Below are 25,727 nucleotides of genomic sequence, written 5' to 3' on the forward strand. Positions count from 1 at the left end.
AACCAATTGACCTTTTACTCCCTGTGCGAATTCAAGCTTATTTAAAGGAACCCACCTTCTCTCAGACCTCATGCAACTCTCTCTCTCTCTCTCTCTCTCTCTCTCTCTCTCTCTCTCTCTCTTCTAGGATCTAGTTGCCTGTTTATCTCTCTCTTCGCTTCCCCGACCGTTTATCTCTCTGTCTCCCTGAATAAACAGATCCGACGATAGGCTGACTCGAGGGGTCTCGCGTCCAAGTTCTTAAAAGCAGACAGGGCAGCTCCAGGCGATATTTATGAGGCGTCGTTTTGCATAATTTCGTGGCCTGTACATAAATCACATCAGATGGAGAGGTACCTTTATCGAACTTGGGTAAACCTTAAAGCTAAAGGCCATAAATAAGAGGCGCATTTGATGGCAATTTTGGGGATTCAGGTTGCCAAGGGAGGAGAGAAGAGAAAGTTGATGATGTACTTTTCTATTTTCTTTCTATTTTCTTCCCCTTTGGTCTTCTCCCTTGTCGTCAGCAGGTCTGGGCTACCCGTAGACACGAGGAAACCAATCCAAACTGTTTCCTATCTTAGGAGAGGAAAGGATATTGATGATGTATTTTCCCAGGCTTTGTTCTTTATTTCCTTCCTCGTTTCTTTCTTTATGAAGTTTATTCCTTTCTTCCAACAGGTCTGGGCTAGCAGCAGAAACTATAGTACCTATCTGAAAGGAGTGTGTACTAAAGTAATTCACATTTCATTTAGGAAAAGATAGTTGATGATGTTCTCTTCAGGGCTTTATTTTCTGTTTTCTTAATATTTTCTTCTTTTTCGATGTGCTCCTTGGTCGCCAACAGGTCTGGGCTACTAGGAGACACTAATAACGGCCATTTCGTTAGGGAAACCAACGACGTTAACCCTCTGAAAGACAAAAAGCTGATGAGAATTCGCAGAATAGGAGATCAAGGCATAAAAATAACCCAGGTTTTCATAATGGGAGATAGATCTTCGATGTTTATCGCACTCAGAATTTCGTTCCTCGGTCTGAGATTCGGCTGATGGATGAGAACATCAGCTTCCGTTCTTCCAAAGTCACTTCAGGGCAAGAAAGGTCTTCTTTGGTTGGGGGGTGGGGGGCGGGGGTCGGTGGTTAGGGGGTTTGGGAGTGGGGGGAGGAATGGAGGGGGTTTTACTATAACAACATCAATGTCGACATCTGTGTTGACAGTAGAAATGATGATGTAAATATTCATAGCACTTGTACTTGTTTCAGTTTTATACCACGGCGATATTTAGGACGATATAATTCTCTCTCTCTCTCTCTCTCTCTCTCTCTCTCTCTCTCTCTCTCTCTCTCCATACTATTCGATAATATAAGTCAGCAACAACACATAGTACCTACTCGTTTAATTTCTATCATTCGGAGATATTTACACTCGCCTCTCTCTCTCTCTCTCTCTCTCTCTCTCTCTCTCTCTCTCTCTCTCTCTCTCTCTCCAGACCACGCCATAACGCCATAACATCAGTCAACAGCAGCAACAACATATTATGACGTCAGGGGAATGGCTCACGTCTTTTTTGAAGATAATCCTTTTAATTTTCCGAATCTTTTGTTCAGATGGCGTTCCCCAGACGCTTTCACATGGCTCTCTCTCTCTCTCTCTCTCTCTCTCTCTCTCTCTCTCTCTCTCTTACGAGTATAATACTTCTTTCATCTCTGTTTACGAGACGAGCCAAGATCCGCCTTAGAAGGAAAAAAAATTGGGGGATGGTGTCACTGATAGGTTTCTGAAGTTAGAATAACAATAATAGCTCCTATTTGACTTGCATTTTTATTTTTGCATTTATGAGTTTTTTTCATTTTTGTTCTTTTTTGATAGATGTCTTCTTTCGGCATTTCCCTTTACATTTTGTTGCTTCTTTGGAACGAGCAACGTATTCTTTGGAAGATTGAATTTCAAGTCAATGACCCCTTGGAGTTGGCCTGTTCTATATGAATAGGGTTCATGCTCTGCAAATAATGAAAAATTATTACTAGGACTAATATTGTTACTGCTTTATCACTGGTCCTTTATCTACGACTAGTAATAATAAAATCATCAGCAGCATAAATATTACTAGTTTACTACTTACTATAGTGGCAGTGAATAATTGTTAATAATAATAATAATAATAATAATCATAAGCAGCATAAATATACTAGTTTTACCTAACTTAACTATAGCGGATATTTTTTATAATAATAATAATAAATAATAATAATAAAATAATAATAATAATAATAATAATAATAATAATAATAATGCACGGACAATACATGAGACAGACTAAAGAACTAGCCAGCGATGACAATTGGCAATGGCTACAGAGGGGAGAGCTAAAGAAGGAAACTGAAGGAATGATAACAGCGCACAAGATCAGGCCCTAAGAACCAGATATGTTCAAAGTACGATAGACGGAAATAACATCTCTCCCATATGTAGGAAGTGCAATACGAAAAATGAAACCATAAACCACATAGCAAGTGAATGCCCGGCACTTGCACAGAACCAGTACAAAAAGAGGCATGATTCAGTGGCAAAAGCCCTCCACTGGAGCCTGTGCAAGAAACATCAGCTACCTTGCAGTAATAAGTGGTACGAGCACCAACCTGAGGGAGTGATAGAAAACGATCAGGCAAAGATCCTCTGGGGACTATGGTATCAGAAACGGATAGGGTGATACGTGCAATAGACCAGACGTGACGTTGACTGACAAAGTCAAGAAGAAAGTATCACTCATTGATGTCGCAATACCATGGGACACCATAGTTGAAGAGAAAGAGAGGGAAAAAAATTGATAAGTATCAAGATCTGAAAATAGAAATAAGAAGGATATGGGATATGCCAGTGAAATCGTACCCATAATCATAGGAGCACTAGGCCGATCCCAAGATCCCTGAAAAGGAATCTAGAAAAACTAGAGGCTGAAGTAGCTCCAGGTCTCATGCAGAAGAGTGTGATCCTAGAAACGGCACACATAGTAAGAAAAGTGATGGACTCCTAAGGAGGCAGGATGCAAACCCGGAACCCCACACTATAAATACCACCCAGTCGAATTGGAAGACTGTGATAGAGCAAAAAAAAAAAAAAAAAAAAAAAAGAAAAAAAAAAAAAATAATATAATATAATAAAAAAAAAAAAAAAAAAAAAAAAAAAAAAAAAAAAAAAAAAGAATGATAAGAATGATCCATTACTGGAGAGCTTTTATCAACAAAAGACATTTAATTTATCAATTAATTTTTATATTTTTCTCGTTAAACACACATGATTCTGTATATTAACACTACAGTTGATTGATTATTCCAAGGACAGACTAATATGTTTATTCATTTCTCTTTAGAAGATACTGTAAGATCCATTTAATATTTCAGACTTATACTAAGAAATGTAGTTTCTATTTGTTATTCATGAATATGATAAAATATCTCCCTAGAGTTTGCTATCACATTTTGTTAAAAATCACTCAAGTTGGAAGAGTAATGATATTAAGCAAGAGAACGAAAAGGAGAAATAATATAATAGTAAAGTCAGAATGAAATATATTACTTAAGAGCACAAGAGAAAGATGAGAAAAGGCGTAATATGATAAAGGAATAAGAAGGAAAGAGCAGAAAAAAAGTGTAAGAGCGTATGTCAAGTAATATTGAGAAGAAAGAGGATGGATTAGAGAAATATATCCCTACTCAGAAATTAAAGAAAAAAAAAACAAAGATAATTGAAGGAAAATTTCTTCAAAAGGAGAAGGAAATGGGGTGATATTCTCCAGCTGAGGAGAATAAAGGGGTAGAAATCCCACATAGTAAGTAATGTTAATTAAGAAGAAAGAAGATAACAGAGTCTTAAAAAGAACTTGAAAATTAATAGAAAGAAAACGGCAATAGAAGGAAAAGAGAACGTGATATCCTCAAGCCGAGGAGAATAAAGGGCTGAGAATCCCACTCCCAGATACAAACACTTCTCATCCCGGAGGCGCTGAATCACTCTATTCATGAGGTGTGGAATGCAACACGGAAATCGCCTTCCACCCACTGAATTATGACTGACAACGATTATCGCCGCGTCTCCGGTCAAGAAAGAGATTTTCGTCCTTATTCGACATTATTCGCCAAACCTTTTCCTCCTTCCGGTTATCGACAGGTCTTTAGGGTGTCAAGCTGCTAGTCTCACCCGCGCCCCCGGCCCCCCGGACCTGCTCTACCCCGGATACACTCCTTAGCAGTTGCTTGATCACCAGGTTTAGAATTCGCTGTTTAGGTCAATAGAGACACGATTGCGTGTTCAGAAAATGTGCCCGAGGAGTTACCACACCTCCAACCCACCCACCCCCCGGGGAATCGATCTCGTGTGACAGATATTAGTTTATTATGTCCAAGTACCCTATGTTCCCTATGTTCGGCTTTTTTTTCACTAAATCATTTAAATATAAAAAATCGAGCTATGCTGAATAGATAATCTAACCTCTTCTTGCCCTGTTAGAAATAAGAACTAAAGTAGTATTAGTTTAAAACAGCTAATTCTGTTCAAAAGGTTTTACTCAATTATTCCAGTGATTGTTGATCTGTGATGACGCAGGACTGAGGCTCTAAAATTGCCATGTAAATGAGAGCCATTAGTTAAATTGATCTCAAATGCAAATTAGAATATGATACGCCTGAAAATATTTATGGTGGTAAAATCAGACTAGGTCGCCTGGTTTTTGTGGGAAAGACTTTCACTGAATATATATACATATATAGATAAATAGATACGATGTCATTTTTCATCAGGTGTAAAACAATAATATACTTCATTTAAGGAACGATATCTAATCACAAATATATATATATTTAATCTCTCTCTCTCTCTCTCTCTCTCTCTCTCTCTCTCTCTCTCTCTCTCCTCTCTCTACGGGCGAAAAGGAAGAAAGTATGACAAAAGGAGATATATGAAGGGATACTCAAACTGAGGGGAGAGTAAGTCAAAGGAGAAGGACAGCCGAGTGCCATCCCTCCCACATCATGGCTCCTTGGGGTGTGTGAAGTGTGGTACGAGACATTCTTTTATTACCACTCGTTCTCAGAAGATTTCGTTCACTTCCTCTATTCTCTTTGGTGAAAGAGGAGCGGAAGATTTAGAGACGGGTGAAATGTCACTCAAAGTCGAGAGTTCCCGGGACCCTGAGTGTTATTTATTCATACAAAAGTTGATGATTTATGTAGAAAACAACGCCAGGATTTGGTTTCGTAAACTCTTGAGTCTTTTGTCTAATCTTGATGGTCGAAACAATAATACAACAATTGTTGTATTTAAATTAATCTTTTATATATTTAATGTTATATGGAATTCCTTTCATTGAAAATATTTGTAAGGTAAATAAAGAAAAGTTATTTTAGAAATAAAGAAAAGTTACTTTTTATTAGATAAAAAGTAACCATAATACGTCTATTCTTCAATTAAATGAAGTAAGTTTTATACACATTAATGCCTTAGGTACACTTGCTAGAGAGAGAGAAGGACGATTTACACTTGAGCAAATTACCCTACATACACTGCAGGTATCCTTCTGAACTTTAAAGGAGAAATTTATAATAATTTATGATTTTTATCACATTTTAATACCTCAATTTTTATCTTTCCAGCACCACTGGCCGAGAAAGGAGAGTCAAAATACAGAGGGATATGTCTGACACTGCTCACAGAAGTAAGTAATCTCTCTCTCTCTCTCTCTCTCTCTCTCTCTCTCTCTCTCGCTCTCTCTCTCTCTCTCTTTATATATATTATCTATATATATATATATATATAATATATAATATATATATATATTAATATTATATATATATATATAAGTCATATCACATTTCCGTGTTTCATATACATATATCGAGCTACAGTGTCCTTTAATATCTAATTCTATATATATCTCTATATATATATATATATTTATAGATATATATATTCTATATATCTAGATATCTATATATATCTAAATATATGTAATATCTATATATATATATATATATATATACTTATCTATCATCTATATATATATAGATAGATATCTAATATATATCTTTAATATATATATATGTGATGTGTGTGTGTGTGTGTTGTGGTGTGTGGAGTCATATCACATTACCGTGATTCGTATACATACATCGAGTTACAATTTAATGTCCTTTAGTATCTAATTCGCATTACCTCGAAATTAATATATTTTCATATATGTTAACCGAAGTGGAATTTTTTAGTCGATAGATTTTGTCGGCTCACGGGCGCAAACCATAGACTAAAAAATTCCCTTTCGGTTAACATATATGAAAATATATTAATTCCGAGGTAGAGCGAATTAGATATTAAAGGACATTTGTAGCTCGATGTATATATATATGTGTGCGTGCGCGCATGTGTGTGTGTGTGTGCACACGCAAGTATACTAGGCCTATATTCGAGACGATATTTCAGACACCGTTGTTGATTTCTACATTGAAATAATTTACGTCACAGGACTTATGTAAACGTAATCGTACAGTGTGAATCAACTCCAGATTATTTTCGGAAGACAAGAAGCATCAAAGATTCTATACCTTCGGTAAAATTCATCTCGTCTAGGAAATTATATATTTAATGAAATTGCAAATAAAGGTTCGCAAGGATGGGCTTCAAATAATGGCGGAGACGAAAGAAGATACTTTACTTCTTAGGTATGTAAAAAAAAAAAAAAGTCAATAAAGAAAACGCATCTGCCTAAAATCGCTTCTTTTTTTTCGCGCCTTTGACACAGAAAGGCGGCATTTAAACTTCTACCCACCAAGAGCCCCGATACAGTGAACCCCAAGGGCGATTTAAATGCCCTGATGGAGTTCAGAAGATGCAGGTATCCGCTGACTCGCGCAAAATAAAGGGGGAGGAGGTGATTTAAACCATTCATTGCCCGGGAAGAATTTAAAGGTTCTCATTCAATCTGACCTGAGGTATTTGATTCAACGGAGTTGACATGGCTCTCTCCTTTTTAAAGCTAGGGGGGAAGTAGGAATAGGGGGTAGTAGGGTGAGGGAGAGGGGAAGGAGGAGTGAAAGGGGAGGGGACAAGAGGAGAAAGGGTAGGGGAGGGAAGGGGAGAGGGAAGGGTGAGAGAGTGGAAGCCACAGAAACCTCCGAGATTTCTAATGTACATTCAAACACACAAACAAGACAATTTTAGTATTATATAGATACACACATATACATTATATATATATATATTTATATATAGTGTCTGATGCTCACAAAATAGAAATTGACCTTAGATTTAAAAAAAAGAGGCCATCCTTGAGAAAACGGATTATTTCAAATCAGCTCACCTAAAAAAAATACCATTCTTCACACAAACAAACAAAAAAAGTAGCGTGAACAGAAAAGATATCAATGGAAACCCATTTTCATTTGAAAAAATAAAGAACGGGCATTTGGCCAGCATTATAATTAACAATAAATAAGCGAAGCTCTTCTGGTTAAACGACTTTTTGTTGAAACTTTTCCCCAATTTAGAAGTGAGATACCACCCATTGTTTACGTGAATTGTCAGGGCATTATTTTGAGGGAATTTTATTTCGCGTTCATAACGCCAAAGTTGCTCAAAAATATTGGCGATAAATATTTGTGAATCAATTGTGACTTGTGACGTGTGAAATTATTATTATTATATTTACATGTAGCGGTTCGAAAGTTATTGAAATAACAAAATAAAAAGGGTTTCTTTATTATCACGTGCAATTGTTGAATATGATGCATAATATTTTGTTCGGAGGTATGTGAAATGTCATGAGGACATGCATTTCTCATGACGTTTATTATTATTATTATTATTATTATTATTATTATTATTATTATTATTATTATTATTATTATTATTATTATTATTATTATGTGACGGATTAAATTACTTAAATTTTTAGCAAACTACTCGGGACTAGATTCTCCATATACGAAATAAATGTTAATTAGATAGAGAAACAAATAGATAAATGATTTAATGAATAAATAAATAAGATAAACGAATGCGTGAATAAAAACATAAATAAGTAAATAAGTGTATCAACTTCAAGGTCAGGAAAGTTTTGAATTCTTCTATTTTTTTTCTAACTTGTTCTACTAAGATATATGTGACTTATTCCATTCGTTATGCTTTGCTGCTATTCAGCTTCAACAAACTTCTTCTTCTTCTTTAGACTTTATTAGTTCCACTGCATAGCAGGGTCGGCCGATCGAGTCATCTTTCTCCTTTATTTCTATTCCTTGCATCGTCTTCCCACCTCATCCACCTCCCTTCTCACCACAACCATCCAGCTGATCCGCTGCCGCCCCGGGGACATAATCAACCAACCTCTGCATTGGATTTATTAAAAAAAAACTTCTGTATTCTATTTCCAACAACTTTCTCTATTATATTCATTCCAACAAATTTTTTTTTCCAATTCATTCCCAACAATCTTCTCTTCATATTAATATCCAACAAACTTTCCTTTCCAATTCATTCCCAACAATCTTCTCTTTATATTAATTACCAGCAAGCTTTTATAGTCTATCCATTTCTAGCAAACTTCTCTATTCTCTCCATTCCCTACAAACTTCTTTGTTCATTCCCAACAAATTTTCCTCTTTTATTAATTTGCAATAAACTTCTCTATTCTATTTACTTCCAACACACTTCCCAATTATATTTATTTCCAACAAACCAGAGGTATCTTCATATCCAACAGACTTCATTCCATTTATTCCCAACAAACTTCTCAATTCTATTTACCTCTGACAGATTTCTCTGTCCATTTCCACCAAATATCTGCATTCTTTTAATTTCCAACAAACTTACTTCCCTTTACTTTATCAAAACAACTTTATTGGATGTTAAAAAAAACTCCTCCGCAACAATAAATAAATAAAACTCCTTTCTAAACCTCTGGACCGCCATCCTCTTCTTCTTCCCAGCCTGGAACTGTAACTTAATCTGGAATAACTGGAAATTTGACAGCGTGGGTTCGGTCTTTTTCTGTATTATTGGTGTTTCCAGTCCAGATCTCAGGAAATTCCAGCGTTGCTCAGCGTGGGGCAACTTGATTTTGTTCTGTGTTAGGTTTGTTGTTTATTTCTTTTTTTGGTTCGTTGGTCGATAATTCGCTACGTGATAGCGACTGTGTACGTGCGAGTATATACACAAGTACTCACACACAAACACACACCCACACTCACACACACACACACATATATATATATATATATATATATATATATATATATATATATATATATATCTATATATTATATATATATATATATGATATATATATATATATATATATATATATATATAGAGATATATATAATAGTATATATATATAATATATATGTATATAATATTTAGATGATCGAATCTTAATATATATATTATAATCTACTATATATATCTATATATAATATTAATAGATATATTCTATAGTATATATATATATTATAATATATCTTAATATAGATAGATCTCTAATATATATATATATAGATATATATATATTATATATCTGTATATAATAATATATATATATTATGTAGGCTATTATATATTCTGGATAATCATATATGTTAGATATAGATATATAATGTTATATAATCTATAATATCTATATCTATATATATATATATATATATATATATATATATAGATATATATATATATATATATATATATCTATATATATATATATATATCTATATATATATGTTGTCTGTTTCTACCCCCCCCCCAACCCCCCTGTTCACTAAACTACACAAACTGGAACCTCTTACCTGTTGTCAGTAGTGCCCTCTGTCTGCAATCATGTCATTAGGCTATTAAGATCTCGTAAGTACAAAAATATACTATTTATTACCCAAAGCAGTAGATTATAAAATAGGACAAAAGGATTAACAAGTCATAATGGTAGAAATCCCAAAACTGCCCATAAAGAAACCAGTAAGTTAACATTCTACCCTCCTGACTAAGAAATCACTCCCAGACCCAAAATGTCAATAAGTTCATCGTATTAGTAAGGTTAGAGATTCCCGTCTCTAAATTAGCCATGGAATAAGACCCATCTGTATGATGGGGCTTTGTCTCCCGACACTCGGCGTGTAACACCTCTTAGCGTTCACCTAAAAAGAATGTGACTTTTGTAAGTGCCTTGGACTATTAGGCTTGTAACATCTGTACAAGCGAATGTACACGCCTCTCGACCAGGTGAGTGATCTCTCGGTTAAACTGCTTGCGTATTCAAATTCCTTTCTCACGTAAGCTGCCCCTACAGTTCAGCCTGTCTCCAAGTGTGAAGTGATATGTGACTTCACTTAACATTACATTGGCATTTTAAACATATTATTAATCATTACCCCTCTTTTCATTTGACAGAGCTCGGCCACCTAAAATTGCTAGCTCCCGCCTAGCCACTGTTCACACAAACGGCTCATATGTATAAAATACATTGGCCGGCTCAAAAAAAAAGTAGTGCACTCCCGTCGCGCACCATATCGGCAACTAATGCACAATGTATCAATTTACCACATGACTTAGGGTCACCTCCGTTGCTGGAGCCCTTGCGCTTCGTAGAATACATAAAAGTTTATGAACTCCTAGCACACAAATGGTGATCAGTATAGTACCTAGCATGACCATTAATATTGGTATATTGTAACGGTCGTCAAAAATAAATTCCTCTTCGTCACTATTCTCCAGCGGCGGGACTGTAACGGTCTCCACTGTAGGCGGAATTCGAACCGCCTTATGGTTTCCATGTAAGTGGACGAGTTGTAGACACGCTGACTAAGTACCATGAAGAAATCCAAGAGAACCCTGCAGGACCCATCAAACAGCTGGGATCCCTGTAGGACGAGCGAATTGTTGTAGACGCAGGTCGAGTGCGTAAACCAACTCGAAACAACTCAGCACGTGCCATTATTCAGCGTCTGCGACCCTCATGAGTGTATCCAACACCCTCTCATGGCGAAACTGTAGATTCGACGTTTTCTACTGAAGTAAACGTGGTCACCACTCCGTTATCATGGAAATATCCCGTGACTTCTATGCAAGTGCTACTCGCACCCGCCTCATCGAAGACTGTAGACTCCCGATTTATCCCAGAACGTATTCCTGAGATGATATATGGAAGACCTCTCATCCTTTGTAAAGGCAGTCCATAGAAACGCCATTCGTGTGTAGACTCGACTCGACCTCTGGTACTGTGAACAAAGTCGTCTCCATCGCCATCATCACGTAGAGTTGGGAATTCTCCAAAGTCATTGTGTGTCCATATTTAAAAGGTCTACATGGTCATAAAATAACTAAATTCTTGTTGTACCCCACAAATCCGTCACTAATTAATATACTCAATCTACTAGGCAAATATTAAAAATATTCCTCGCTAAACCAAATATAATCTTTACTCACTGAATCCTCACAAATAATTCCATATATGACAAACATGTTATCAAAAGAGAACACATAAGTCTAACAGCAAAAACCCCTTTATGGTTTATATAACTAGCCTCCATAAAATATAATGCCAAACACCCCTTCTATCCAACTCACATACCCTGACAAATCATATCTCCTATCTAAAAGAAAAATGCTATTTAGAGCATAACCCCCATTACAACATCTCTCGTAACAAAAGAAAAAAAAGAGAAAAAAAGAATAAGATAATAACTACAATAATAAGTGAACTTTCCCCCCATTACACAACGCACATAAGAGAAAAAGAAACAAATATAATTCAATATCTTTCCCAAAAGGGAATGTGTACTGTTACGGAATCTGCTACCGCAGCAAACCCATCGACCAGAAAAGAATCCCCTTACATGATACGTTCCCGTGAAATGCCATAATCAGCATCTACGAAAATAGTGCAAATCCCCGAGTGATCAACTCCAAAGGGGAAAACCCGCAACCGGACTCATTACAGCAATGTTAGCAAAAAAATCCACCTGTGAACACTTTCATGTGCTTCGAACTGCTGCATAGTCAAACTCGCAACGCCAAAAACTCATGATTCTCAAAAAAAAATGTTCTATACTGAAACTATATCAGCACATTCCACAGAACTATCTCTAGGATATGACCAAGGTGTTCCGAAGATTGTCTCGAAGACATAATTTTCCCAAACGATACTGTCCAATTATATAAGAAATTATCACCTATTCGGGACAAAAAAAACTACCATAAACTCGCAATTCCATAATTATATACCACCAAAAAAAAGGAAGTCACCCTCAAGGATTAATACCATCTCCTTATATATATAAATCATCATCTTAATAATAACACCACTCCGGTGATATAAATATTTCCTCTATTTAATTAATGATCCCACGCCAAAAAAATCATCCCGTTTCTCAGCTAAAGCAAAAATTTGCCGTATTTCAACACGTACCTAAGTAAAATATTAACCCCGAAATCTTACGCCAAAACGCCGCAGATTTGCGCATAATAAGAAGAAAAACGTAGAAGGAAATAAAAGAGAGAAACAAAAATGTGAAGGCATTCTGTCACCAAATCGCAAAAAATAGACAGCAAGAAAAAAAGGAAAAAAATGCAATTGCGCGACAATATATTAATCACCACAACCAATTCTTTTCAATTTCAAGATATGTGTTAACCTCGACTGACCTGTTTGTTCATTTAAGACTACAAATCTGTTTCCAATTTTCTCTTCAATGACTCGAAAAGGTGAAAAGGACCTTCAAACTTCGGGCCTAGTTTGTAATTTAACTCATTTCTCACGTTAAGTTTTAAAAATACCTTGTCTCCGACATTGATCTTGGGATCAGACAATTTACTATTACTCTTCTGTACCATATCTCTGGTTGTGGATTTGAGATTACGGCTGAGACATGTGTGTCTCTCTCTCGCTGTGGATATCAGAGCCTCGACCGTATCCTCCCCATGATGAGTCATAGTTAGCAAATCAAATGTGCCTCACGCTGGACAACCAAACAAAGCTTCAAATGGGGACATTTTAATTGAATCACTAACCATAGTGTTAATACTATGTCTAACAACATTAATATATCTGTCCCAATTCTTATCATTACCACCTAGTACAGTTTTCCTGAGAGCTTCGAGCACTTTCCTGTTTGCTCGTTCGCACAACCCATTTGCCTCGGGTCTGTATGAAATAATTGTCACTTTCTGTATCCCCATGACTTCAGCTAAACATTCCAAGGTTTTGTTCACAAATTCCCTCCCATTGTCGGTTAATAGAACTTCAGGTGAGCCATATCTGCAAATGATACCATTGAAAAACGCTATGGCTACTTCTTCGGCCGTTTTATGCTTAAGTGGGAAAATTTCTACTATCCTTGTAAGTTCATCTATTATCACTAACAAGTACTTGTTCGCATATCTAGACTCACAAAAATTCCCTAAGATATCCATATGTATTCTCTGAAAAGGTCTACTCGGTATAGGATACGATCCTATTTTGCATGAAGTTGTCCTTGCAGGCTTACATGCGTTGCACACCGTAAAATTCCTTACAAAATTTTCCACATCTTTCCCCATATTTTTCTAAATGTATTTAGCACGAACCTCTTCATACGTTTTTTCTATTCCCAAGTGAGGACTACCGAACCTGCAATGAACTATATCCAAAACCACTGGAATTAGGACCTTCGGAATTACGATCTGTGTCGTCTCTCCTTTACTTTCACTGTTTCTTAACTTATATTTAATTTTCCTAACCAATAGATTACCTTCTAACTCCAAACCCGAAAAAGGCAACTTATACCGTTTCCTGACTAATTCCCCTCTTAGAAACGCTTTTGCATCTGCTAAAATCTCGTCTTCATTTTGCCTTTGCTCTACGCGAGGTATATCCTATTGTATGGTTTTGCTAGTAACTTGAGCGACTTGGAAACCTTCTGCGTCATGAAAACTCCTGGTGAGAGCATCAGCAACAACGTTAAATTTGCCCTCTATATATTTGAGCTTTGCATCAAAATCTCTGATAGTTAAAAACCATCGAGCTCTTTTGGCCGACAAATCGAGTTTATTAAAAACATCTAGTAATGGTTTGTGGTCTGTAAGAACTTCTACTTTATTCCCCATCAGTAACATTTTGAAATGAACTAAGCTCAACACTATTGCAAAGGCTTCTTTATCTATGGTGGCCATGGACTTCTCGTTGCTGCCCTTTGTTCTGAACTTCCTGCTATAAAAAGCTATAGGATGAAATCTCCCATCAAACTTTTGCATAAGGCAAGCACCTATACCTTCCTGGCTTGCATCAGTCACTAATGTAAAAGGTTCCCTAAAATCTGGAAACTTCAAAACAGGGGGATTCATTAGCGCGTTCTTGAGCTTTTGAAAACTCTCCACCTGGGGTTCCTTCCATTGAAATTGAACGTCTTCCCGCAACGCATCAGTTAGGGGAGCTGCTATATTAGAGAACCCTTTCACAAACCTCCTAAAGAAACCGGCGATACCCAGGATTGACTTAATCTCTTTCTTTGATCTGGGGGTGCGAAAATTCGCTATTGCTTTGACTTTATCGTCATTTACTCTAACCCCTTCCTTTCAACCCCGCTAATCTAAGCCTCCTAAGTACTTCTGTAAGCACTTCCAGGTGTTGCGCGTTCGTGTCCGTTGCGATCAGGATGTCATCCATATACACAAAAACATTTTTGCCCAGTAACCCGTGCAAAACTGTGTTCACCAACCTGGTAAAAGTCATCGGACTGCCCGATAAACCGAAAGGCATTCGCGTAAATTCATAGTGTCCCTTGGGCACTGAAAAAGCGGTATATTCCTTGCTACTCTCACTAAGAGGGACCTGTAGGAAACCCTGCGCCAAATCAATTGAGCTATAAATATTATGTCCCCCAATTTCAACAAAAAGATCTGGTATGCACAAGGCTGGGTAGCGGTCAGGGATCGTTTTCTCATTTAAAAGTCTAAAATCGACGCATACACGGACAGAACCGTCTTTCATAGGCAACGCTAACATGGGAAAGTTGTAAGGAGACACGCTGGGTCTAATGATTCCTTCTTCTTCCCATCTATTAACCTCTTTCTCTACCTGTTCTCTGATTTTGAAAGGTATGCGATATGCAGGAATGCAAATAGGTTTTGTGTCACTCTCCAAATTTACCTTATGCTCTAACATTAGTCAACCCCAATTTATCACCTTGTAAGGCTGCCGTATCCCCAAATTCTGCCAAGAGCCCGCTTATTGCTTCAACGTGTTCGCTATAATCCACATTAGCTAAATGTTCTCTGAATGTTCATTTCCTTGATTGCATTCTTTCCTCCGAAAACTCAGGTTTCCCCTCTACGATAGCCACTGAACCACTATCACAACTCCAATCTTGGAAATCCAATATATATGTGTTTTTTTGGTATATCCTAACTGTATCATTGCAGTTTAGCAACTCTAACCACGTAAACCCATCTTTGGATACACTGTTCACCGATGCCGTGCTTACAATCCCTCTAAGCTTTTCGCTATTTTCAATAACACACACATCTGTGGGTTTTCTCATTTCCTTCAATTTAACTTTTACAATAGTCTTTGAACCTGGTAGTAACATAATATCTTCAGATAAAACACCTCTATATTTGTGGTTAGTACCTCCCCTCGCCCCATACACATTACCACCCTCAGTCTCATCCCCAGCAATGTTAGTATCAGAAATAACATCCATATTAGTATCATCACCACCATTGTTATCACTGTGAACTCTGACAGAACCCCTGTAATCATTACCCATATCACCAACGTGTTTTAATATTACATTTCTCCATAACACTCGTATCACCGCCATTAATACCACCGAGCACATCTCCTCTTTCAATAACCTCCATGTCCTCCATTCTATCCACGTCCTCATACGGTAGAAAAATACCTGGTATCCCAACTGATATCCCATTAGCACCCGCATGGATCGAAATCTTGTGTCTTCTACAAGCAGGATGACCCAGCAAAAGTTTATTGCCCACCGCAATTCCTTTTATTATCAAAAATGGTTCTGTTAACACTCTGTCACCGAGAGTAAACTGTACTTGAACACAACCCAGGGTATTTAATCTATGGGCTTGCACATCACACACCGTCTCCGTTGAGGGTTGCAAAGGGTAATTGGAAAATATGGATTGATACAGATTATAGTCCATTAGATTTATTGAGGCCCCCGAGTCTATTAACACCGGGATATCCACATCCCCTACTGTTCCATAGACTATAGGCTTGGGCTCTGGGGCATCCCCCACGAGACCACAATGGCATTTACCAATCACCTGTACCCTTTTTGTTGATCGGGTTTCCAAAAATTTTGCCGATCCCTTTGCCCTCTGGTTTGACCTGCCTGGGAAGTTCTCACATTATAATTACCAGAACCTTGAGGTGTAGGTCTCGCATCTCTCCATATCTGAGATGGACAAGACTGCCAATAATGATCAGTACTTTTACACATTCCACAATATTTAACCCTACACAATATCTTTGGATGGCCTGGTTTATTGCAGTTGAAACAGCGCAACTGCTGTTGCTTTTGATCGATCGATCTTTTGTTATACTCAGCTTTTGCGCACAGACGAGGAGGAGAAAATTCCGTGTCTCTTAGTACTCTATCCCTCGGGCCTGTCCCATTAAAAATTGCGCTATCTACAGTGGGACATTTAGACCTGTGTTTATCTATTTGGGTATAAAGTAATTCTTTGTCTGAAGTAGGTTCAATCTTTTCATCAAAGCTATCCACTATCGCATCCGGTACCTCGTGCAAGAGCAGGGAAAAATAGATCAGTTTATGAATATTATTTAGAGAGAGATTATCCCCTGTAACCCATTTAGATGTTTTCAATTTTCCTACCCAATCCGCCACTGCGTCAAACAGTTTTGAACTATGTTCTACGAGACTATTAGTGCCCTTCCGTAGTTTATAAAGACCCCGAAGGTCCCTCACCATATCTCTGTGTTCCTTTGAGCCATACGCTGTTTTAAAAAATGCTTGCAAGTCCATCCAGGTACGACATTTTGTAAATTGGAAGCTCCTTGAGCGGTGGGAGAGGTCTCCCTTATTGAAATCTAGCAAAGCTTTCGCCTCTCTAAATGCCTCTACATCGTCTACTATATTCTTTCCCGCTAAATAATTATTAACTCCTTCAATAAAGATATTTACAGGTTGTGATAGTACGCCATCTACAATCCCTCTGAATGGAGTAACGCCTGCACTAATGTTAGTCACGTGATGTAGTAGCGTCGTAGTGTTTTTAGTATCTGCCATTTTTCCCTGTTTCCGAAAGCTATTTTGTTCTATAAGCTTCCCCGATCTGAATAACATCAATGTATTTATATACACCGAACCCAATAAAAAAAAATTAACACAAATTTTCCCCCAATAATAGATGACAAAATGCAAACGCGCCCCATGCCTGGTATATCAAAATAATAATCCCACGAAAGTAACAATAACAAAAATAAATAGGGAGGGGATAGAAAAAGAAAAAAGAATGCAAAGTGCTTACCAATCAATTCACCTCGGCAACCGTGCCTGTTCCCAGTTCTCTCTCTCTCTCTCTCTCTCTCTCTCTCTCTCTCTCTTCTCTCTCTCTCTCTGGCGTGACTCACAACAAATCTTCGCTCAAGTAAATTCGCCACAAACAAACACAAGGAACATGAACAACAACAAAAAGGTAAAAAAAATATAAAAGATAAAAAGAAGAAAATAAGAAAGAAAACTCAAAAATACACTCACATCTTCATACGACTGGAAACCGAATTCGTATACACACCGCAAATATGCGTGAACTGTAAAACACTTTAATATGTCGAAAATTAAACTTTTCCTCTTCACGTTTTAAAACACTATTATTCCAGAACCTCAAGACATTGATACTGACTTAGCCTGAGAGACAAACAGCTTACCTCTGGCCAACCCATTGAATCAGCAAAAAGAGCCCCGAGTTGCCTGTAACATGATTAATAACCCCTTTTTCCTACCAAAAAAGAAAAGACCCCCTCTATCTAACTGGTCACCCGTCTCTTTGGAGCGTACCTACAGCTCATAAAATATATAAAAAGCCTCTTAAACCGCCTGCCACCACTGTTGCTACCCCCCCTGTTCACTAAACTACACAAACTAGAACCTCTTACCTGTTGTCAGTAGTGCCCTCTGTCTGCAATCATGTCATTAGGCTATTAAGATCTCGTAAGCACAAAAATATACTATTTATTACCCAAAACAGTAGATTATAAAATAGGACAAAATGATTAACAAGTCATAATGGTAGAAATCCCAAAACTGCCCATAAAGAAACCAGTAAGTTAACATTCTACCCTCCTGACTAAGAAATCACTCCCAGACACAAAATGTCAATAAGTTCATCGTATTAGTCAGGTTAGAGATTCCCGTCTCTAAATTAGCCATGGAATAAGACCCATCTTTATGATGGGGCTTTGTCTCCCGACACTCGGCGTGTAACACCTCTTAGCGTTCACCTAAAAAGAATGTGACTTTTGTAAGTGCCTTGGACTATTAGGCCTGTAACATCTGTACAAGCGAATGTACACGCCTCTCGACCGGGTGAGTGATCTCTCGGTTAAACTGCTTGCGTATTCAAATTCCTTTCTCACGTAAGCTGCTCCTACAGTTCAGCCTGTCTCCAAGCGAGAAGTGATATGTGACTTCACTTAACATTACATTGGCATTTTAAACATATTATTAATCATTGCCCCTCTTTTCATCTGATATATATATATAGTATATATATATATTATATTATATATATATATATATATCTATATATATATCATATCTATAGCTATATCTATATCTATATATTATATATATATTATTATATTTATTATATCTATAAATATAATATATATATATATATTATATAATATATATATATATAGATATAGATATAGATATATTTTGATCATTCGAGCTACTAATGTCCCTTTAATATCTAATTCGCTCTACCTCGGAATTGATATATTTTCATATATGTACCGAAGGGGAATTTTCAGTTGAACTTGATAACGTCACTGGCTGTCCTGATTTCGTTCCTGTCCACCGGACTGTGGTTCGATCCCATGAGGGGACGAAATTATTATCAACTAAAAATTCCCTTTCGGTACATATATGAAAATATAGCAATTCCGAGGTAGAGCGAATTAGATATTAAAGGACATTTGTAGCTCAAACGATATGTATATATATATATATATATTATATAATATATATATATATTAATATATATATATATATGTTACAGTGTCATTAAGGAATTAAGGAAATTGTTCCAAAAAGCATTAACTTATAAAGAACTGAGAGAATGGCACGGAAATGGGAAAAGAACGGATAATGATTTTTTAAGAAAGGATCTTGTTACTCCAAAACGACCAGGTCTTTAGCCGTCAGGCATCTAGTTTCCATCTCCCCAAAACTCTGTAAGCCTCATCTCCAAAGATTAAGTGACTCTTTGGCACGCCCAACATTTTTGTGACACTTGGAGTGTCGGAGAATTAATGTAAGGTGGACCTTCTCAAGAGCCTTCTGTTTAATATAACCGAGGGAAATTTAAGGCTTCCTTGTTTCAAAGGTGGATCGTGTGAAAATCTTGGCTCCACCCTTTCCAAGGATAGGCCTAGAGTTTGACGAATCAAAGCCTGCGAGGCCAGGTCATAAGACAGCCCAAAAAGGGGCTCAATGAATGACCTATGAGGTTACCAAAGGGATACACCCCCAAAAAGCCAGGGCATGAACAAGAGGCGTTTCCTAATTTAGAGTCTACGAATCACTGTAGAAGAATTGACAGGAAGGCGGTTTTGTATAAAGTTTGTAGTCACTAAGACACAAGAAGTCTTTCAGAAGATGCCACACCCAGTCAAAATCCAAAAGTCCAAAGGCAGTGCTAAGAAGATATCATCCTAATAAAAGGGCCAGACAGAGAGAGAGAAAGACAGAAGAGAAGAGAAGAGAAGAGAAGAGAAAAAGACAGAGGGGAATCGAGGGGAGAACAGAGTGGCGCAGTAGCAGTACCGAGAAGAAGACAGAGAAATGAGGGAAAGTGCAGAAGTGTGGTGTGTGAAATAGACAGTGACCGTGACAATCAATACTCAGTAAATTTCCCTCATGCCTACAAACTCGTAATTGCAACAAAGTGCCTTTCAAAGAAATAAGTTTTATTAGTCCAAGAGCCCAGAAGGTGGGAAAATTTATAAGAACCCCTAGCAAAGAATAAACACATATAAGGACACATCAATTTAATTTCTCCCAAAATTATAACTTTTAGATAATTCCAGAGTGATAACGCTCAGCAAAGGTAAGAAAATTTATATAAGTCTACTTTCCCAATTGCAGCCTCCAAATCGGTGCACGTTACCTTAGGGCTGTGTGTATTAACCACTACCGTCACATATATATATATATATATATATATATATATATATATATATATATATATATATATGTATATATATATATATATATCTATATATATTATAATTATTATATATATATATATATGATATATAGATATATATAGATGTTATATATAATATATATATGTATTATATATATATATACATATATATATATATTTATATATATATATTATTATATATATATTTTATATGATATATATATTTTATTTCTATACATATATATATATGTTAATTATATCTTATATTCTTTATATTATATATTATATATATATAATATTAAAAAATTTTTTTTTTTATTTTTAATTTATTTATTTTTTATTTTTTATATTATTTGTATATAATATATACATATATATATAAACAAATTTTATTTATTTTTGTTTTATTTCTAGGATATATAATACATATATGTATATATATAGATTGTATATAAATATACATATATATATAAATATATATGTGTGTATATATATATATATATATATATATATATATATATATATATATGTATATGTATATATATCATACTATATATATATATATATGTATATATATATATATATATATATATATATATATATATATGTATATATATATATTTATATACATATATATATATATATATATATATATATATATATACATACATACATACATATATATATTATATATATATATATATATATATATATATATATATATATCGGGCAATGAAATATTAATAACCCACAGGCATCATATATTACAAAATATGAATTACCAGCCAGAGATTACAGAAGATTACAATTGACTTTCTCTCTCTCTCTCTCTCTCTCTCTCTCTCTCTCTCTTCTCTCTCTCTTCAATACTTGTTTCAATTTCACTTTCACCTGCGTGTTAACTTTCAAGATATGCTCTCTGTTTCGATCGCTCCAATCGTATTACATTCGAAATCATGCTGAATCGCTTCTGTTGTTCCACATTTACGTCTTCATCATCGTTAAAGCTGATGATTTTCTCGACTCAAGAAAACACTTCTTTTCCTCAACGTTTTTGTATGCTTCAAACTTGCAACAACAACCTGCTTGGCCAGACACGCCCACGACGCGCCACGCCCGTACCGTAGTAAACCTCGCCCATGTACACGTTCGTAGGACTCTCTCTCTCTCTCTCTCTCTCTCTCTCTCTCTCTGTCAGGTGGATCAAGCATCTTTAACTTGGAAACTCGCAGGTTGTAAATCGTTTTAGTACCTTCTTCTTTCTTTAGATGTGATGCCTTGCTTTCTATCCTCCCCGATTTCAGTATTCTTTTTATTATTATTATTTTGTTTGTTTCACAAGCCAGAGAGCCATGTAGTTTCATAGAAAAATGCCTCTCAGTATTGCGTATTTGTTTGAAGGGAAACTGAGGTAAAGAATGTATGAATTAAAATGTTCTATAGCAAAAGGCATATGTGGGTGTATATTTGTTCTTTAATAATTGACAGGAAATAATCATAACTAGATAAAGAAATGAACAAACATAGAGTATTCATTAAAGTGATTCATAAAGAATTGCGCCCTATTACCTCTATAGCAACTGAGGTACCCCAGTAGTAACTAATATCTGTATAGACGTTCCAAATACTTATGTAAAATTTAATTGAAAGGATGCGATATCGAACTGTCCTACTTCTCCTAAAATCAACCCCACTCTTTGAGCAAGTCCTGGTTTTCTTTCTTGCCTCTTATTATCAATTTTTCTCTCTTTATAATCCCTCATTGCTGTTCATCATTTATTTTCTCAATTCGCTGTCTTTTATACTTCTCAGAGCACGAACAATTGCCTCTCCTCTTATTCTATTCAATTGTTTCTCCTCGGGATACTGATTGTCAGGCCATCCATCTTCCTCATGTTCCTCATCCCAGTTCGTCAGTCTTACCTTCAATTTCTATAGTTCCTCATTCTTCAGTTTCCTTTCCATCCTCTTTTAATCATCGCCATCATCTTCACCCTTTTCTCTATCTTCCAGTCAGGTGTGTGTGGGTGTGTGGGTGAAACCTCAGCCGCACCCATCTCAAAATACCTCAGCGAACATAAGGGAGCCTCTGGTTAGAGTCTTTTTGAATACGCAGGTACTGCGGGCTGAACGATGGCTGTATTACCAAAGTCACTGCTCAGTTTCTGCAGGAAAGGGAAATGTATTAAGACACGGGGCATATATATAATTTAAATCCACCTTATTCAAATCTGTTAGCACTTCCTAATGCTTTTAACCTGATGGTGATCTCATTATTTTCTTCCATCGTTCCTATATCCTTGCCCCAGGTGAGTATATTTCGTGTTGTAGACTTTCATTTCAATTTTTCCCGTAAGTACTTATTTCACTTCCTAAAGCCTTTTCCCTTATAGCCAACGTTTTTTTTTTATTGTTCGTATTTCTCTGTCCAAAGTGATTATATTTTGGACTAAAGATTTTTTTTCATTTTTCTATCAAGTAATGATTTCACTTCTCAAAACTTTTGACGATGTAGTAATCGTATTATTTTCTGCTTTTCCTACGTAATTCTGTCCTTAGTTGATTACATTGTGGATAACAGGCTTTATTCCCATTGATTAATCACTATTTCCTACAGCTTTTGCCTTTATACTAATCGTGTTATAATCTTCCTTTCCTTCGTAATTCTGTCCCTAGGTGATTATATTTTGGGCTGCAGACTCCTTTTTTCTATTTTTCCATTAAGTAATGATTTCCTGGGAGGAGGTCCTGTGAAAGTGGTCTGGCTTCTCTTTCGCCTTTGTACCTTGAAGCGAGGGCGTTCAGGAGGTCACTGGCCTCACAAAGGTGTTAAGGAAGTGCTTTGTTCTGAACGTGCCTTTCATTACTCTACCTTGGCCTGTAGGGGTGGTTTAGAGGGTAGGGGCGGCTAGGAGAAAGCTGTTCTGATGTTAGATGCTTGTTTTTTTTTTTCGTTTCTGTTATATAACAAAGGGTGTTTACATCGCCAGGAGTGAGTCCTCACAGCCCGATGATTGTTGAATTCTTTTATATATATTGTTTTTTTATTTTTCTTGAAATGGCATCAACCAACTGAGAGAATCGTGGGTTAATTAGTAAATCTGTCTTCTTCATTGCACTATAAACCTCTCTCTCTCTCTCTCTCTCTCTCTCTCTCTCTCTCTCTCTCTCTCTCTCTCTAAGCACACACACACACAAAGGGAAGGTCACACACACAGGGAAGGTCTGTCTATCTATCTATCAATCTATCTATCTATCTATCTATCTGTCTATCCACCTTTTCCCGTCTTGTACTACTTCCCATCACCCGCCTTCCAGTCACCATCCCTAATCTTCTATTGCATCCACCATCTTCTCATCACCCATCTTCCATCCTTTGGGTTATAAACCTCGTGAATATCGGTGTGCACTGTAAATATATTCGTCCGTGCATTCATTCTCTTGTTTAATTATATATCTCAACGAGCTAGAATACATTGAGAATATATTATCTCTCTCTGCTGCAAGTAAAAACATTCGTTCAACGTAAAACGTTAAGGAGCCAGGTTGTTTTCACTCCTTGGAGACGGTGCAGTTGGAATTGCCAACCTACTCGATTTTCAAGGAAGGAATCCGCTGTCAATGCACCACTTTAAATATCATTTAATATGCAAAAAGTAATGCATACTAAACGTATGTTTTTTATACCTTTAAATTGTCCAGATAGTCATTGTATATTTCTCCATGATGAGGCGAAATTCTTACATTTCTGCTGGTATTGTTTACATTCCTTGGACCCGGTGCTGTCAGAATTGCCAACTTGCCAGGTTTGAAACGGAGATAATCCACGAAAATGTACCACTTTATTTATAATTTAACAAGCTAAAAATAATATAAAAGAATTACTATTAGTATTCTATACTTTTATGTGCCAACCGAATCGTTTCATACTGCTCAGTGACAAACATGAATGCTTACTTTTTTATTGGCAGTCCTGCATCTACGTAGCGCTGAGTTGGACGAAGGAATTTATAGTCAGGGTGAAACAGATCTTCGCTTGAGATTATAAACTTCTTATTGACATTATTTTTAGTTAAGATATTTACATGTAAGGAATGTTATTCTGATAAAATGGTACTCTAGATGTTCCAGTTGATTTGATTCTTTAGTTTATCAGAAAAATAGAATTATATAAAAAAATATGAGGCCCTTACTCGCCCCCGTATTAAAATGCCGTCGTCTTACCAATAGATGGCGTCAGCTCCTCTATTTTGAGCAAAAATACATCGAATTCCTTCTCAGGAAAAAGGACTGGAGGTGGACACGTGGTCGCCATTTATTTTTGCGTATTTTGATGTATTTTTATGAACTAGAGATAATAGATGATACCTGAAAGGTATTTGTCTGTTCAATAATAAATGATTGAATGCGTGATTGACATGATATACCTGAATTTATTTGTTAAACTTATCCGAAATTTTCTAATATGCAATGACGATGATTCTGTTGATAATTGGTTACTATAATAATTACAATGGTGGTATAATCTAGATGCCATGCATTTGCTCTGTCTTCTGCAATTATAAGAAAATTCGTAAATTAGGGCAAACCATTCAATCACTGCACTCGCTTCCTACACGCTTTTGCAAACGCTATGAAAATTGTTGTTTCTGAATTTCAAGTATGTATAAGGGAAGGATGGAGATTTTTTTCGTTTTAGGCAGATATAGATGCAACCCCTGTTAAATGTCAGATCTGAATATTTATACGAAAATTCGTTCAAAATATATTACCTGATTTTCGTAACGAGACAATATTGTCCCTTGATATTTTGTTAATACAAAGACAACATCGCCATTTGGAATCAGTGGAATGAACAGATAAAATATCAGTAATTGCCTTAATGAAATATGAAACTTTTCGATTGAAAGAAACTCCCAGATCAAATATTTGCATTGCATTTTGTACTGGAAGCATACGAAGAGAAAGAGTTACATGGAGTTACAAGGATTAGGATGTCTCAAAGACTTGTTAGTCCATCCTAGGAGACATCGTGTGCTCACTTATCTGTAGGAGCAGGTGTTACTGTACATTCACAAGGTCCTAATGATTTTGTCTAGCTTCCTTTTAAACTCTTCCACACTGTTGCTGTTTACAACTTCTGGTGGCAGTTTATTCCACGTGTCACATATCTCGTATGTAAAGAATTTCCCACAATGAGATGTGTTGTATCTCTTCAGCTCTAGTTTCCATCCATTATTTCTTGTCAGGTTTTCGTTTAATGTAAATAGGATACTGTTTAATTTTGTTATAGAGAGAGAGAGAGAGAGAGAGA

At 36.2% G+C, this 25,727-nt stretch overlaps 1 protein-coding gene across 1 annotated transcript in view; it reads left to right on the plus strand.

The window, feature by feature from the left end:
- The window catches only part of LOC135224779 (protein piccolo-like), an 819,328-nt gene that overhangs the window by 747,199 nt on the left and 46,402 nt on the right, over nucleotides 1-25,727 (plus strand). The window contains 1 exon segment of the mRNA XM_064264104.1: nucleotides 5,629-5,690. Within this exon segment, the coding sequence (XP_064120174.1) occupies nucleotides 5,629-5,690 (62 nt within the window).

Source organism: Macrobrachium nipponense, chromosome 12 (genome assembly GCF_015104395.2).
Source record: "Macrobrachium nipponense isolate FS-2020 chromosome 12, ASM1510439v2, whole genome shotgun sequence".
Lineage (NCBI taxonomy): Eukaryota > Metazoa > Arthropoda > Malacostraca > Decapoda > Palaemonidae > Macrobrachium > Macrobrachium nipponense.